Consider the following 17097-nt stretch of genomic DNA (forward strand, 5'->3'; position numbering starts at 1 on the left):
AGTTAAATAAGAAAAACAAAATTATGTGTACCTGACATACTATTCCGGAATTAAATCGTTTTGTAAAAGAACACAAAACAATCGCAAAAAATTTCTTCAAAACTCTCTTCATAATTAATTTATTAATTATGGATAATTATTAATAATATTAAGGTAGTAATGCTAAAAATCAGGTCTCGCTTCTTCCATTTTTTTAAATGGTGGAATTTCAATTAATCATGGCTTATTTCTGTTGAAAAAACATTCCCTGCAACTCTAGTGTTACTAATCATGAAAATAAATAAATAATCTTCATATATAGTTATTTGTTTCAAAAATATAGTATATAAACGAATTTTTTAACGACTTCAGCCATAGAAAAATTTACTTTAGAAACTCGGGACTAAAATAGATGATTTTTCTAAGTTTAGAATTTTGTTCAATAAAAATAATGTTCTTTATTTGAAATTACATAATCAGTAATATGTGTTATTTTGATTCTCAAAATCATGAGAAACTTTTTCAGGTATCTGGTTTTTGGAACAGCTAACTTAAGCAGCAGTTTCAAAAAAATCTTCAAATTGCCTCTATAAATAATGTTTCTCTAAAATATTAATTCTTAAAAATTGTGTTTTATTTTTAGGGAAATTCGAGAATCTTTGACTAAAGATGTCGCAGAACTCAAATCGAAATTACCCGATTTTACACCCGGTCTTGCGATTGTGCAAGTTGGAGGAAGGGAAGATTCCAATGTTTATATTCGAATGAAGATTAAAGCTGCAGCGGAAATTGGAATTAAGACAACTCATCTGAAATTGCCAAACACAACCACAGAAACCGAATTGCTCAATAAACTCAACCATTTGAACAATGATCCCAACACTCATGGAATTATTGTTCAAATGCCGTTAGACAGTGTCAACAAGATAAATTCTCATCTAATTACAGATACTGTATCGCCTGATAAGGATGTTGATGGGTAAGTCTTATCTTCTGAAATTTGTTAATATATTTTTTGAATAAATAAATGATAAACAGATGCAAATCAATCATCCTCTCAATTTATTTTATTTTTATTAGTGAACGCTCGCATGTATTTAAAATATATTTTATTGCCAGCAAAAAAAAATTATGGTGTAAAAATAGAAATTAAAAAAATTATTATTCACGAAAATAACAAAATAACATAATATAATGTTATAATAATAAATTCTAAATTAATTATACATGATCAGAGGGTTCTGATATAAATTATTTTTCCTTATATTATTTTCGATGTCCGAAGTTTTGTTTCTACAACCAGAACTATAACATTCTTTTCTCTGATACGCCATTATAGGTATTTTATTACATATTTTGAAAGTAATAAAAATGAACCAAAATTCATATTTATTTACCGCTGGCTTTACAGTTGTTCTTCTATTCCCGCTAATAGCGAATTTTCAAAATGTATATTATTGAATATTCTTTTTTGGTTTTTAGAAAATAAATTTTTTGTTTAAAAATCCAACTCTTTAGTTGTAAATTAATTTTTTTTCTGTTTGCATGACCGCAACTGTTTTTAATTCAAACTTAACATCTTTTTTGATTGAAATATCAACTATTCTTTGACTAAAAGTTAAACTAATTCGTTTAAAATTAATTTGTTTTTTGGTTAAAGATTCATAATTGTATTTAGAAAATTTTCTTTTTGGTTGAAAATGTAACCATGATGTGGAAAATAGATATTTTTTAGTTATAAATGCAACTTTTTAGTTGAAAATTAAACTTTTTCGGTCGGCGAACTATTTTATTGAAAGTTTGCCTTTTCGGATGAACTTTAGCTGTTTGTAATTGAAAATTAAAAACATTTTCGGATTTAATATCAACTATTACTTTGGCTAAAAGTTAAAGTACTTTGTTAAAAATTATTGTTTTTTTTGGTTGAAGATTGACCGTTTTAGTGGAAAATTCACATTTTTTCACTGGAAATTTGTATTTTTTTATTAAAAAATGAACTATATCGTTGGAAATTTAATTATTCCTTTTTAGATATAAATTGGATGGTTTATAGTTAAAAATTAAACTATTTGTTTAAAGTTTCATGTATTTGATTGAAAATCCAACTATTTTAAATATTTGATTAAAAATTCATTTATGTTGTTAAAAGTTCGTTTTTTTTGTTTCAACCAAATTTTTTTGTTAAAAATCTAACTGCTTTTAATTTAATATTTAAACAAATTTTGTTGAAATATTAACTATTAAGTGTTTGAAAGTTGAACTATTTTGTTAAAAATGAATTTTTTTGTTATGTTCGAGATTCATCATTTTATTTGAAAATTCACCTCTTTGGTTCAAAATGTAACTATTTTGTTGAACATTCGTCGTTTGTGCTGGAAAATTAAAGTATTTAGTTGAAAAATTAATTATTTAATTTTTAGGTGATAATTGATCGCTTTTAGTTAAAAATTAAACTATTTGGTTTGAAAGCTCTACTCTTTTGTAAAAAAAAAAATATGTTTTTTCTGGCTTGACAATTCAACAATCTGTTATTGTATAAAATCAGTATTTTTGTTCAGAGTTGCACTATTTGGTTGAAAATTAATCTATTTTGGTTGAAAATTCAACTTTTTAATTGAAAATTCGTCTTTTTGGTTCAAATACTAATTATTCCTTGGATAAAAATTGAAAAAATTTGTTAAAAGTTAATTCTTTTTTATTAAGATTGATCATTTTAGTTCAAAATTTTCCTCTTTGGTTGAAAATTAATTTTCTTAAGTGAAAATACTATAACTATTCCTGTTGAATATTTCTACATTTTGGTTGAAATTCCATCTGTTTGATTGAAAATTTGTTTAACTGAAAATGTAAGTTTTTAATTTTTGTTGAAAATGTATTGTTTTTGGTATAAAATTTATGTCTGGTTGAAAATTCATCTTTTTTTGTTAAAAAATAAATTCTTCCATTTTTGGTTGAACATGCAACTGTTCCATTAAAAATTAATGTGTTTTGTTCGAGGATTCAACTACTTTATTAAAAAATTGTCTTTTTGAATGAATTTCGCTCTTTTTTATTAAAAATATAAAAAATTTGATTGAAATATCAAATATTACTTGTCTAAAAGTTGAACTACTTTCTTAAAAAAAATGTTGTTGAACATTCACATCATTTTAGTTCAAAATTCACGTCTTTCATTAAAAATTTAACTATAAACTATTACGTTTTTTTTAAGAATTCCCCTTTTTCGATTGAAATATCAATCATTACGTTTTTCTTTAAAAACCCATATTTTTCTTGAAAATTCAACTGATTGCTGAAAAGTTAAACTAATTTGATAAAAATGTATCTTTTCTGTAGAACTTTTCTTAAGGAATTTTTTCAAATTTAAGAGAAAAAGGGGGGAAAGGGGGATTTTGGAAAAATGTCTTATTTTTTTAGTTCTAAAATTCTTAATCCATTTCCTGATCATAAAAAGAGTTGGATTCATCACTTTACTCCATTATTCTACTATTTGTTATTGTGCTAGTTTATACGAGAAAAGACCTCCCGCGGCTACTTATGTTTATTAATGACGATAAAATTAAAACATTGTAAATGCGTAACTCTGATAAACGGATTTACAAAAAGATATTTTGCCCTTTGACATCGATGACTGTAAATGAGAGATTTTCATTCCTATCGCAGAGTTTCAAGAAATGAAAACAAATCTTATCTTAGCTTGAATCTATGTAATAGAAGTTGTGTATAAAATCATATTTTAATCTTTTAATTTTTGGAGCATTTTTTATGTGTCAAAAATATATTTTTTTTATTTAATAATAATGTAATTTAATAGGCGAATAATGCCTGGGTGACTAAAAATTGTATGCTAATTAAATTTGTATAGACTTAACACAATAAATGAAGGCCGTGTTGCTATTGGTGATATGACTGGATTTTTGCCTTGCACGCCAAATGGATGTATCGAACTTATTAAAAAGTAGGTGGAATTATATATTATTTTTTTATTTCTACGTATATGAGTATTGTTGTTAGTTTCCTCGCAAATTAAAAAAAAAACTATTCTTGAAAAATGTTAAACATAACAATTAACCTTTAAATCCAGAAGAAAATTTTGCAATTATTTTGAAATTTGCAGAAGTGGAGTTCCATTTACAGGCGCTCAAGCCGTTGTTTTGGGAAGAAGTAAAATTGTCGGGACTCCAGTAGCAGAATTATTAAAATGGCAAAATGCTACAGTAACAGTTTGCCATTCGAAAACAAAAGATCTTCCCAAAGTGGTAAGTCAGAGTAACTTTTTTTTGTTTCTCTTTTTGAAATTCACCTTTTTCCCCCTATTCTCGAAAAATTTTCCCGTTTTCCTCTTTTCTGTTTGGATACTCGGTATTTAAAAATACGATAGTTCGTTTTATATCTAAAAAATTATTCTATTCAAAACTATAATATGCTACCGCGAGTAGTAAGTTTTTTTAACTTGCAGAATTATTTATTATGACTGATTAAACTTTTTTCAGTTTTACTAATTTCAAAATAAACTATTTAGAATGTAAAAAGACTTCAAAGGTAAAATATCTCTTCGCTAATTCTACGTATTATACATGTACAATATAAATTAAATATTTTTGAAATTAATTAGACATATTATTAAAAATATTACCTGAATTTAGAATTATTTAATAGGAAGTTGAAATCGCTTCAAAAGTGTCAAAAATAAAATTAAAATAAGATTTTTTTGTTTGGGTTAATGGAAGACAAACTCGATTTTCTCAAAATTAAAAATAAATAAAAAGGTTACTGACCTTTTCCAAAGAGTTTTTCACTGAAGAAAGAAGTTTATTTTTCTACTGATTTCTGTAGGTAGTTTAAATAAACCTCTCTTACTTTTTTAAAATAAAGAAACCTAAGCTTTTCGCTGAGAAAAAAATAAAATTCAAAAGTGGGCTTTATTTATTTAAAAACTAAAAAATTAAAACAACTGTTCACTTAAAAAAATTTTATTCCTCAGGGTTTCGTTTAAAAATTTCCACAGTGAAGTCTTTTAATTAAAAATATTGGCATCCATGAAAATATTAAAATTACGAAAGTAAGAGTTTTTTTTTAAATAAACCTTGGTAACTAGTGTTAATAATTCCTTAAATTATTGTACTCACTTTAAAAATTATTAGAACTCTCAATATTGAAAATTTCGATACTATGAATTTTTTAATAGTTTATGTTTTTAATAATATGAAATAAAAATCCTTGATGAAATATAATTTTTCATGGATTCAAACGTTTTTCGCGTGAATATTTAATTTAAAGTGTTTTTTAAAAGAGAAAATTAATTCATAATTTAATTTATATTCATGGAGTTTGAAAGAATTTCTATAATTATTTTATTGTATTTTTGCGATTAATAAAAATTTTAAGTAATTTTAGCGAATTTTTAGAAAACTTTAGGGAATGTTCATTTCAAGGAATTTCTACAATATCAAGGTATAATACAAACATAGAAATATTTCAGAGGATTTTAAAGTTTTTTTTCTTTTCTAAATGTAAAAACAAAATATTTCATCTTTCCCTTATTTTTCCTCCCTTTGAGCTCTTTTTGTGCTGTGATCCTTGTTAAATGTTCCTAGAGAAATCTAACTTTCTGTTTGGCCAACACTAACATTATAAATTAAACGATCGGGTGGAAAAACGCGATACGCTTTTAATTTCGTTATTCATTGTTCCTTGACTTGCTTTAGTTTCACATTGTATCAAACATACACAAACAAAAAACAGGACCTGGTTTTCTTTTTTTTTTCTTTTCTTTTTTTGACACCTGGTAAACCATGCATATCGGTTTAATTGTGCCCCCTCTTTGATAGGTTTCTCAAGCTGACATTTTAGTCGTCGGTATTGGACAACCAGAATTGGTTAAAGGCTCTTGGATCAAACCAGGAGCGGTTGTCATAGATTGTGGAATCAATTCCATCCCAGGTAAATTTTGAAAGTATTTAAAATTTATAAAAATATACAAAAAACTGTTTTTATTTAGAGAACGTCCATTGATTATGTAAGGGTTTTTAGGGGAGGGGGTTCGGAAAAAACTTGTCCCGGCAATATAAAAGTTACAGAGCAAAGTTTCATGTTCAAAAAAACTAAAAAAAGATATATTTTAATAATTTTAAGGAATTTATAAGATTGTATGGTATTTTTAGAACTTTTAAGACATTTTCAAGTACTTTCGGTTTGAAATATTTCATGGAGTTTTAAAAGATTCTAAGGAATTTGGTGTTAATTTCATTAATTTAAAGAGATTTCAAAGCTTTTGAAATATTTTAGGATAGAGAATTTTCTAGAATTTCTTAAGATAGGGTATGATTTTATAGCCTATAAGATTTTTAAAAATTTAAAAAGATTTCACAAGATTTTATAAGATTTCCGAGGATATCAATAATTACTATTTTTTTTTAACTCTCAAGGTATTTTAATATTTTTTCCAGTTTCTCAGGATATATCACCAGATTTCACAGAATTTCACGAGATTTAATAACACTTTAGTATGGATTTATAAAAATTTATTCAAGAAAATTGAGTTATTCGTAGGGTTTCAAACATTTTAAGAGATTTGAAATTATTTTTTGCAATTCATCCTGAGTTTTTATAAATTTATCCTGATTTTTGTTGTAATTCTTTGCAATTGTTTTTAATTGACTTGAATTCACCTAAGTTTATTCAATTCTACTTCATTCAATGGATTGGAAATATTGTAAAGTATTTTTAAATTCCTTGGCATGTTAATTTAAATTTTTTAATGCACCTGTTTTTATGAATTTCATTGAAATCTTCTCGTTTTCCCTGAATTACTCTAAATTCATTCTAGTTTTACGAAAATCAATGGAATTTTTTTTATGTGTAATTTTTTCCCAACTCATTTGAATTCCTTTGAATTTAACTGGAATCTTTTTGAATCCTGATTTTTGTATGCTTTGAGGTCGAAAAAGTACCCTATGAAAATTTATTTTTTTTCCCTTAAAATTATTACTATTAGTTCATTCATTTTCAATTATTTAAACAATTGGAATTTGTTTAAATAATGTTTTTTTTAATAAAAAATATTACTGTGGATCTAGTGGAATATTTATCAGTAATAATTAATTTAATAATTATTAATTTATCAGTAATATTTAAGTAATAATTTTTATTTAAAAACAATTAATCGAACAATGTTAGAAAATATTCCTTTAAAGAAATGTGAATAATTTTTAATAAAAAAATATTTAAACAAATTTCATTTGTTTAAACAATTAAAAATAAATGAACTAATGTTAATAAATGTTCCACTAGGCCAATAGTAATAATTTTTAAGGAAAAAACGAATTTTCGAAAAAAATTGTTTTAACAAATTTCATTTGTTTAAATAATAAAAAATTATGAACCAATGTTCATAAATATTCCACTAGACTAATAGTAATAATTTTTATGGGGGAAAACTAATTTTCAAGAGAAAAAAAATTATTTAAACAAATTCCATTTGTTTAAATAATACTAATGTGATATAATATAATAATAATATAATAACCAGTGATAATAAATATTCCACTATACCAGTATTATTAATTTTAATTAAAAAAATACGAGAATACAGTGTTCAAAAGGTCGATTTCATGAAGAATTGACGTTTTTGGTTTTAAGGGTAGTTTTCAGGTACTCGTGGGGGTGTGTTAGGGCTGTCAAACCCATATGTTTGACACATTACATTCTTTGTTGGATAATTCTCAATAGGCCCCCATATTTTCCCATCACATTTTTTAAAACCCTAAAAACTTATTCTAAAAAATCAAAAAAGTGATTTTTCCCCATGCATTTTACATTGGAAACTTCTAGTAAAAACCGGCACCTGTTACAATAAAAAATTTTTTTTAAATAGGGAATTTATTTTTTTGTATTTGGAATAAAAATACAAAAATAAAACCTTACTTAAGAAAGGGGAAGGGTCCCAAAAATCTTATAATTCCTTACAGTGGGGGGGAGGGGGAACAAAATTGTAAAAATCATCCTTATTTAATTAATGGACGTTCCCTTATCATTTTAAAAGAAAATAAAAGTAAAATAAAATATTCTCGCCTTACTTTCAATATTATCTAGAATAGAAAACCGCTTTAAAATTTGTAATCACTTTCACAAGAAAGTTCACAAGGGAGAATGATAAATTACGAAAATTCTGTCAAATTTTACTCATGCGAGGAGTAGAAAAACGTTATCAGTTATTTTATGGCGTAAGGCTAGTGAGTCAAATGATAGAAGATATTCAATCATATTACAAAACATGAGTTGAAACTACTGAAACAAAAGTTAAGCAAGTTCAGTTCCATGGCTCCTCTTGTATTCTGATGATGTGTCACTATTTATGCTGTGTTAAAATTTAGTAGATTGATGCTTATGAAGCAGATTTAACTACTAAGTATGTCTAATAAATGTCCTTTAAGTTCTGAATGTTCAAATGAACGAAATTTTTTATTGCCAGATTTTTGAAGTAGAAACAGTGCAAAAGTTGTGAAACATTACATTGAAAATAATACAATTAAGGGCCGTTCGAAAACTATGGCACACTAGCCAAGCAAATAGTTGAATTTTCAAACAAAAGAGAGGAATTAAAAAAAAATAGTGTAATTTTTAACCAAAAAAGACTAGAGTTTTAGAAGACAGTTGAATTTTTAACAAAACAGTTACATTTTTTACCAAAAAAGATGGCTTTTAGATCAAATAGTTGAATTTTTAACAAAATAATTTACTTTTAAAGATAATAGTTGAATTTTTAACTAAAATAATGAAACTTAAAAAAACATTTAATAAAGAAGTTTATTTTTCTCCTTAATAATCAACGAAAAATATAATAGTTGATATTTTATCTAAAAAAATATTTTAATTAAAAATGAAAAAAACAGTCGATTTTATCCAAAAAAGATTAAAGCTTTTTTTAACAAAAAAGTTTATTTTCAATCAAATAGTCCAATTTCAAACTAAGAACGATCATTTTTCAACCAAAAATGAAATTGTATCAATATTCTGGAAGAAGTCGAGAAAATAAGGTTTTTTCCTTATAAGTTCCACTTTGGAAAAGTTAAATTTTTGATTAAGAAATTAATTTACATAAAAAAAAAACAATTTTCAACTAAAGTGATGGATTTTCAACTAATAAAATGAATTTATAATAAATAAGATTTTAAAACAATTAATTAAATTTTCAATCAAGAAGACTAAAATTATGAATCTTGAAACAATATAATGATTGTTTAACAAAGTAGTTCAATATTCAACCAATTGCTTTTTTTTAACGAAAAAAGATTAATTTTCGTTGTTACATTTAATAGTTGAATTTGCAACTAAATAGTATCAATTTTATTCCAAAAATGAAATAGTTAAGTTTTCAGTTAAAAATATTAATATTCAACCAAATAAAAGCGAATTTTAAACAAAATAGTTTAATCTTAAACAATTAAAATAATTTTTTGATAAAGCAGTTTAACTTTTCACGAATTAGTTTAACTTTCAACGAAAAAAGATGAATTTTCAACCAAAAACTATCAATTTTCAGCGTAAAGTGGAATACTTACATTTTTATTCAAGATAATTCATTTTTAACTAAAAAACCTAATTATTAACTAAAAAACGAATTTTCAACAAAATATTGAAATCTTCAACAAAATAGTCGAATTTGTAACCAAAAGAAATGAGTTCTCAACCAAATATATAATAGTAGACTTTTCAATTAAAAAGAATTAACTTCCAACGAAAAATAGTATTATTTTCTTATAGGGGTCTACTAATTAAATTCGCGGTTGAAGATAACTTGTTATTGGGAACTCAATTAGTAAAATCTCTCCCTTAAAAAACAATCTAATTTTGATTAACTAGATTCCACCAAAAAATCTGGAAGTCGTCTCGTGGGTGACGTAGCCTTCCAGGAGGCAGTGCAAGTGGCATCTTTCATCACGCCAGTTCCAGGAGGAGTTGGACCTATGACTGTAGCCATGTTAATGAAAAACACAGTTATATCTGCTCAAAGAACAGCTTCACAGCTACTCACCAATGAGTGGAAGTTAAGAACTTTAAAATTAAAAATAGAAAGACCCGTGCCCAGCGATATTTCAATTTCGAGAAGCCAGGAACCAAAAGCAATTACCCAGCTGGCGGAAGAGATAGGAATTTTGCCAGGTGAAGTGATTCCTTATGGTAGCAAGAAAGCTAAAGTGAGTCTTAAAGTTCTCCAGAGGCTGCAAAATCAACAAAATGGAAAATATGTCGTGGTAGCTGGAATTACACCCACTCCTCTAGGAGAAGGCAAAAGTACAACGACTTTGGGTCTAGTTCAAGCTCTGTCAGCTCATAAGGGCAAAAATTCTTTTGCTACCTTGAGACAACCGAGTCAGGGGCCCACCTTCGGAGTTAAGGGGGGCGCAGCTGGTGGTGGATATTCACAGGTAAACCATCGATTTTTTAATTCGTTGTTTGGGATAGTCGGGAAATTATAATCTGAATGGTAAAAAACACTCTTCAGATCTGACGTATATTTCCGACTTTATTAAAAGTACTTTCATTTGCCTGGACGTTAGGCCAGGGGAGAGGAAACCTGCAGAAAACCACCTCCCAAGTTCAGCTCCAAGTTCAATATGAAATGCTTCAAATTCCTAAGATTTCATGTCCAAATATCGTGCACTTTCAAAAAATTAGTTTACTTCTAAACATGAAAAATTAATTATGAATCAAATAGTTCAATTTTAAAAAATAATTAATTTTCAACCAATTAAGAACTTTCAAGCAAAAGAGACGAATTTTTAACAAAGTCATTGAAGATTTACCAAATAATTGAATTTTCAGTCTACGCAAATGAATTTTCTATCAAAAATGGGGATTAAAAAAATGTTGAACTTATCAGCTTGAAATAATTAATTTTAAGAAATATATAACATACAGTTGCATTTACAACCAACAAAGATTAATTTTCAAACGAAAAATATGACTTTTCTACTATAAAAGAGGAGTTGTCAATCTGAAAGGATAAATATTTTATCCAAAAAGGCTCATTTTTAACAAAACACATGAATTTTTGTTTAAAAAGCAGGGGTTTTTAAAAAAATAGTTCAATTTTTAATAAAATACATAATACAATAGGGGAATTAAGAAAAGAGTTTGACGACTGTAATTGAATTTGAAATTAATTGATTTTAAACTTTTTTGACTTGAAAATGCCCAACTCTTAAGGTTTGCAATTAGAAAAATCTAATCTTTGAATACGGATACACGATATTATAAATGATTAAATTTCAAATGCTATTAATTTAAAGTTTTCTGAGTATAAAGCTTAAATTAAAGCTGATTTAATTTGCAATGTTCTGAATTAAAGTCGTACAATTTGTTCTAGTTTTAAATCTCAATTTTAAAAGCATCAGTGTGTTTGAAATTAAAACTACATATAGCGAACTTCCGAGGAAAACGGGAAAAAGTCATTGGTCGAATTTTTTCAACAACATAAAAGTAAAAAAAATGTGATTTCAAGAAAACTCTTTGAGAATCTATCAAAAATTTCGGAAATAAATTCAAATCTTTGGAAGTCTCTTGATACATATCTTTTAAAATCCCATAAAATGTATGAAAAATTTTAAAATACATTAAAGTCATTAACCCCCCCACCCCCCCCCAATTTTCTTGACTTTACTAGAAATAATTTTAAATCCCTTGATATATTTTTTAATCTATTTAAATTTCTTTAAATCGCCTCAATTCCTTCGAATTCCAAAAAATCTTTTAAAATCCTTCATAAAAGCTTTTAAAATCTCGGAAAAAAATACTGTAAAATTGTTAAAATCCTGAGCAATTCATACAAAATATTTAAAGCCCTATGAAATCCCTTTAAGTAAATCGCTATTACTTTGAAAATCCTTTATAATCTCTTAAAATGCGATGAAATCTATTAAGTCTTTTGAAATTCCTTTAAATCTATTGAAATCTCTCATCTTTGAAATCTACTTAAAATTCTTCGAACACACTTAATATCCAGTAAATCCCTGAAATCTATTTAAACACTTTAAATCCCTTAAAGCCCACTGAAATAAATTAAATGCCTTTAAATCCTTTGGAATCATTTAAAATGCATTACAAAATAGTTGAAAGCCTTTGAAAACATTTTTTTTAACTTGAAATCTCATGAAATCTTTAAAACCATTTAAATTTCTTGAAATTCACAACAAGAAAAACATACAGTATTTTGAACATTGTAAAATCCCTTGAAAGCCTTTGAAACTTTTAGATCCTATGGAATTCTTTGAATTAAAATCCCCTGAAATCCTCAAAATATTTTGGAAATTCCGAACAAAATTTGAAAAATTTGGAAATCTGCTGATTCCGTTGGGGGCTTTTAAAATACCGGGAATTTTTTTTAATCCCCTGCAATTAAGATCTCTTTAAATACATTGAAATAATTTGCAATCCCTTAAAAATTCGCTTTCAATCTTTAGAAATTGTTTCAGATCTCTAGAAATCTTATAGGTCTTTTTAAGCCTTTTGTGAATATTTGAGATACCATCAAATCTTTGAAAAACTAGAAAATGCTTTGAAATTCACTAAAATCCCCGAAATCTATCAGGGTGTCCAGAGATCTTCAAAAGCTGTAATCCTCCTTAATTTTTATTCGCCTTAAAAACCTGGAAATCTCCATGAATTTGTCATTAAATCCGTTAATTAATTTCTTTTTCGTTTAAAACAGTTATTTTATTTAAATGCGAAAAGTAATTTAAATCGTTTAGTTTATTATGAAAGAAGCATCTCGTTTAGAAGAAATCATGGTACTGGAAAGTTTTTTATTTATAAAAGTATAATTTATCTTTTACTCTTTATAGAATAAATAAAGAAATTGCCAAGCATTTGCTGTAGACTTTACCAATTATCTTTTAGGTTGAAATGAACATACTTGAATATTGTGAATAATTGTATAAGTTTTTTATTTCGTCTCTGTTAATATAGAATGTTAAAGTGTACATTCTTTGGTGATATTCAACCCACATATTAAACTATTATTAGTTACAAAATCTGAATGTTAATTCTGTTTAGAATTAGAATGAGCTATGGCTATATAACGGATTTTTCAAGGGTTTCACTAATCGGGTTTTCAGTGTACACCAGATTCCAAAACACTACTAAAGATTTCAAGAAATTTCAATGATTTTAAAGTATTTAAAAGGATTTAGAACATTTTACCAAGATTTCATGGATTACAAATTTTTTTAAAAGATTACAGTACACCAGATTTAAAATATTTTACAACACTTTGAAGATTTTAAACGATTTAAAGGTTTTGAAATATTTTAGAAAATTTGAAAACGATTTTACTAAGATTTCATAAACAAAGATTTAAGAAATCTTTTACAAATTTTTCAAAAGATTTGTAAGGATTTCAAAAATTTGAAAAAGGCTTATACACTTTAAAAAGGGTATATTATACCAGATTTCTAAGATTTCAAAACATTGTACATGTATTAAAAATACTTAAATGATTTCAAATTAATACGAAAGATTTCAGAAAGCCTGCACAAATATTTCATAAAAATTTCATAGAAATTTTAAAAGAATAAAAGAATTGCAAAGAATTCAAAAGGGTACAGTACACCATATTTCAAAGATTTGAAATGATTTCAAATAATTACGAAAAATTGCACCAATTTTTCAAAGAGTTTAAACTATTTCAAAAGGTATCGACAAATTTGAGATTTCTTAAGTTTCAAAAGTTTTCAAAAAATTTCACAAAGATTGCAAGGATTTATAAGATTTCAATAATTTTATAAAAATTGATAAAGATCCCAAAAGATTTGACAGAAATTTAAAGATTTTGCAAAGTTTCTAACCTACTTAAAGAGATTTCAACGAATTTACATAATTTTTAAATTAAATGGCTCGTTTTGTACATCTTTACCGAACGGTTATTTCATTATTTGAAATAAAAAAAAGGAGATCTGGAAAAACTTTACTTTTTGACATGGAATACCTGGAAAAGAGCTTGAATTTTGTTCCACGAAATGAATAAAATTGAAATCTTGAAAATCCCTTGAAATAAATTAATATACTTTTATATCCTTTGAAATCCCTTGGCATCCCCTAAAATCCCTTGAACTTTTTGAAATCTACAAAATTCAACGAAACTCTTTAAAGTTCCTTAAAATCCGTTCAAATACTTAAATTTTGTGAAAGTTTTGGTTTGAAAAAAGAAAATTTACTCATAATAAAAAAAGATTCTTTAAATGTATCTTTAAAATCCCCAACATTCCCTGTAATCAATTAAAATCTTTGTAAGTCTCTCCATACATATTTTTCGATATCTCATGCAATGTTTGAAAGATTTTGAAACGCATTTAATTAATTAAAAATCCCCTTAGATTGTCTTGAGTTGACTTTAGGAATCCTTTCAAATCCCTTGTGTGAATCCAATAATTTACTCATCTATAATTTGTATTTTATCATCAAGGTTATACCCATGGAAGAATTTAATCTTCATCTCACTGGTGATATTCACGCAATAAGTGCAGCTAACAACCTTCTCGCTGCTCAAGTAGATGCTCGTTATTTCCACGAATCTACACAAACGGATAAAGCATTGTTTGACAGATTGGTGCCCACTGTAAAAGGAGCTCGAAAGTTTTCGAAAATTCAACTGCGAAGATTAGAGAAACTTGGAATTACGAAAACAGATCCTAGCTCCCTGACAGAAGAAGAAAAAAGTAGATTCGTCAGACTAGATGTCGATCCCGAGAATATCACTTGGACGAGAGGCAAGAATTTTTGAATTGAAGAATCTTTCTATGTTAAAGTCATCATTAATTTCTCAATTTCCCAATTCCAGTCGTTGACATAAACGACCGAATGTTAAGAAAAATCACAATTGGACAAGGACCTGCAGAAAAAGGTCGGATTAGAGAAACTTCTTTCCGCATTTCTGTTGGTTCCGAAATTATGGCAGTTCTTGCTTTATCCACTAACGTCGATGATTTGAAAACGAGGCTTGGAAATATTGTCGTTGGATTCAGTAAGAGTGGCGTTCCTCTAACTGCGGAAGATTTTGTAAGTTTTATAATATTCAAAATTAAGCATAGCTCTGACAGGGTATCTACTGATCGGGGACACCCGGAAACCTTGAAATTATCAAGGAATTTTTACATAGCTGGCAAAACATGGAAATTTCAGGAATTTTTTGTTTTAAGTCAGGGAATGTTTTCGAGAATGATACCATTTTTTTTAATTTCCACATAAAATTAAATAACAATGTTTTTTATTTGTAACATAAATTTGTATAGTACTGGATTTATACTCATTTCAATCAAATTTCTTTTTATCGCTGTCACTAATATTAGGAAAATATCTTTTATTTAAAGTATAAAATGATGAATCATGAACAAAAGAAATGGATTTTTAACAAAGTGGTTCAACTTTCAACCGAATGATTTTATTTTGAACCAAAAAATATTAATTATCAAAAGAAAAATGTTGACATTTAAAAAAAAACACTCTAAACCAAAAACATCTGAATTCAATCAAAAAGATGAATTTTTCAAATTAAATGGAAAAAATAGTTTAGTCCTCAACCAAAAGAGATTATTTTTAAACTAAATAGTTGCATTTTCGACCAAAAAGGTGAATTCTTAACAAAGTATTTTCACTTTCTACCGAGTAGTTGAGTTTTCAACAAAAAATTATTTGAATTTTAAATAAAAAACAGTTGAATCATAAACTACAACAGATTTATTTTCAGCTAAGTAGTTGAATTTCCAACCAAAAAAATTAACTTCATATCAAAAAATGAGAAATTTCAACGAAACACATAATTTTTAAACCAAAAATGTAAAATAAAAATTTTCAGTTAAAAAAATTTATTTTCTCAACAAAAAAATGTAACGAAATAGTTAAATTTTTAGCCAAAAAGAGGAATTTTCAACTTATATGTTGAATTTTTAACAAAAAAGGTGAATCCTCAACGAAATCAAATACGTTTTCAAAAACAGTTGCTGAAAATATCAATTTTCAAGAAAAAAATTAACTTACAAATTTTCCATTTTCGATTGTAATTTTTAAGCGTACATATTTTATTCAAAAATGAATCTGGAAGAATTTAAAGAAATATTTTTCATTTTACAGGATGTGAAGAAAAATTTTAGGATGGATTCAAATCATTTTAAAAGATGCTTAGAAGTTCTGAAAAAATTTCAAAAATAACTAAAAATTTTAATGAATGTAAAACAATTTAACATTTAAGTTAAGAAGTGTTCAGTTTATGACAAAAATGTAATTGTTCAATTTTTAATATTTCTTTCATAAAATTGATTAAAGTGATTTGCAACGCAATTTTCATTACTTCAGATAAACAAATTTTTAGCTTTAGAGTTCGAATTTTTTTATTTTATCGGCCGTGAATAATGGTTTGGAAGCGGGGAAAAATCGGGATATATTAAGGTGGTCCAAAAATCGCTTTTCGAGCTATATAGCAAGACCCCCCCCCCCCACCAGTCTCCATTTCGGGAGAAAGAAAATGCGTAATTTTTTGTTTTTCGAAATTCGAATATTTACACGTGGAACCGGAAACTTCAAAATCCCATTTAATTAACATGGGAAAATTAGGAATTTTCGAAAAATTGAACTCATGTTCCAGGGTTTCATCGAAACGTGCCAAACCTTTTAGTGATTGAGGAGAAGTGTCTAAGAAATAAAACCATACTAATAACCTTCATTTTCAACCCACCCTCACCTCCCCGCTGCGACACAAACATCACCCAAAATAAAAAAATTGCATTTTTACGTATTATTGTTATTTTCTAGCATTTTCCGTCATCTCTTTTATGCAAATCATTACTAATGGACAATTAAAATATTTACCATGAGTTTTTAAATAATTTTAAATTGTTTAAACAAATGAAAATTATTTAAATAATTATGTATTGTCTATTTTTAAAATTGTTCAAAATAGAGCCAGAGATATCAACTTTCTTTTTAAATTAGTACTCTATTCTATGTTTTGTTGAATAAATACATAATTTTGATACATTTCTATTTGTTTAAGCAGTTTTTTTCGATAACTAAAAAAATGAAATAAAATAGAACACATGAAGTTATGTTTCTGACTGTATAGTG

The 17097-nt window shown here is 26.4% G+C and overlaps 1 protein-coding gene across 3 annotated transcripts in view; it reads left to right on the forward strand.

Moving 5' to 3' along the window:
* Positions 1-17097, forward strand: part of LOC117180848 (C-1-tetrahydrofolate synthase, cytoplasmic) — a 62467-nt gene that overhangs the window by 37075 nt on the left and 8295 nt on the right. For all 3 annotated transcript variants that reach the window (XM_033373384.1, XM_033373382.1, XM_033373383.1), the window contains 7 exons: positions 623-958; positions 3845-3937; positions 4097-4238; positions 5811-5922; positions 9844-10409; positions 14444-14747; positions 14819-15036. In XM_033373384.1, coding sequence (XP_033229275.1) covers positions 744-958; positions 3845-3937; positions 4097-4238; positions 5811-5922; positions 9844-10409; positions 14444-14747; positions 14819-15036 — 1650 coding nt within the window. In that variant the 5' untranslated portion in view covers positions 623-743. The remainder of the gene's footprint in view (positions 1-622; positions 959-3844; positions 3938-4096; positions 4239-5810; positions 5923-9843; positions 10410-14443; positions 14748-14818; positions 15037-17097) is intronic.

The sequence above is a fragment of the Belonocnema kinseyi genome, chromosome 9 (assembly GCF_010883055.1).
Source record: "Belonocnema kinseyi isolate 2016_QV_RU_SX_M_011 chromosome 9, B_treatae_v1, whole genome shotgun sequence".
Classification (NCBI taxonomy): Eukaryota; Metazoa; Arthropoda; class Insecta; order Hymenoptera; family Cynipidae; genus Belonocnema; species Belonocnema kinseyi.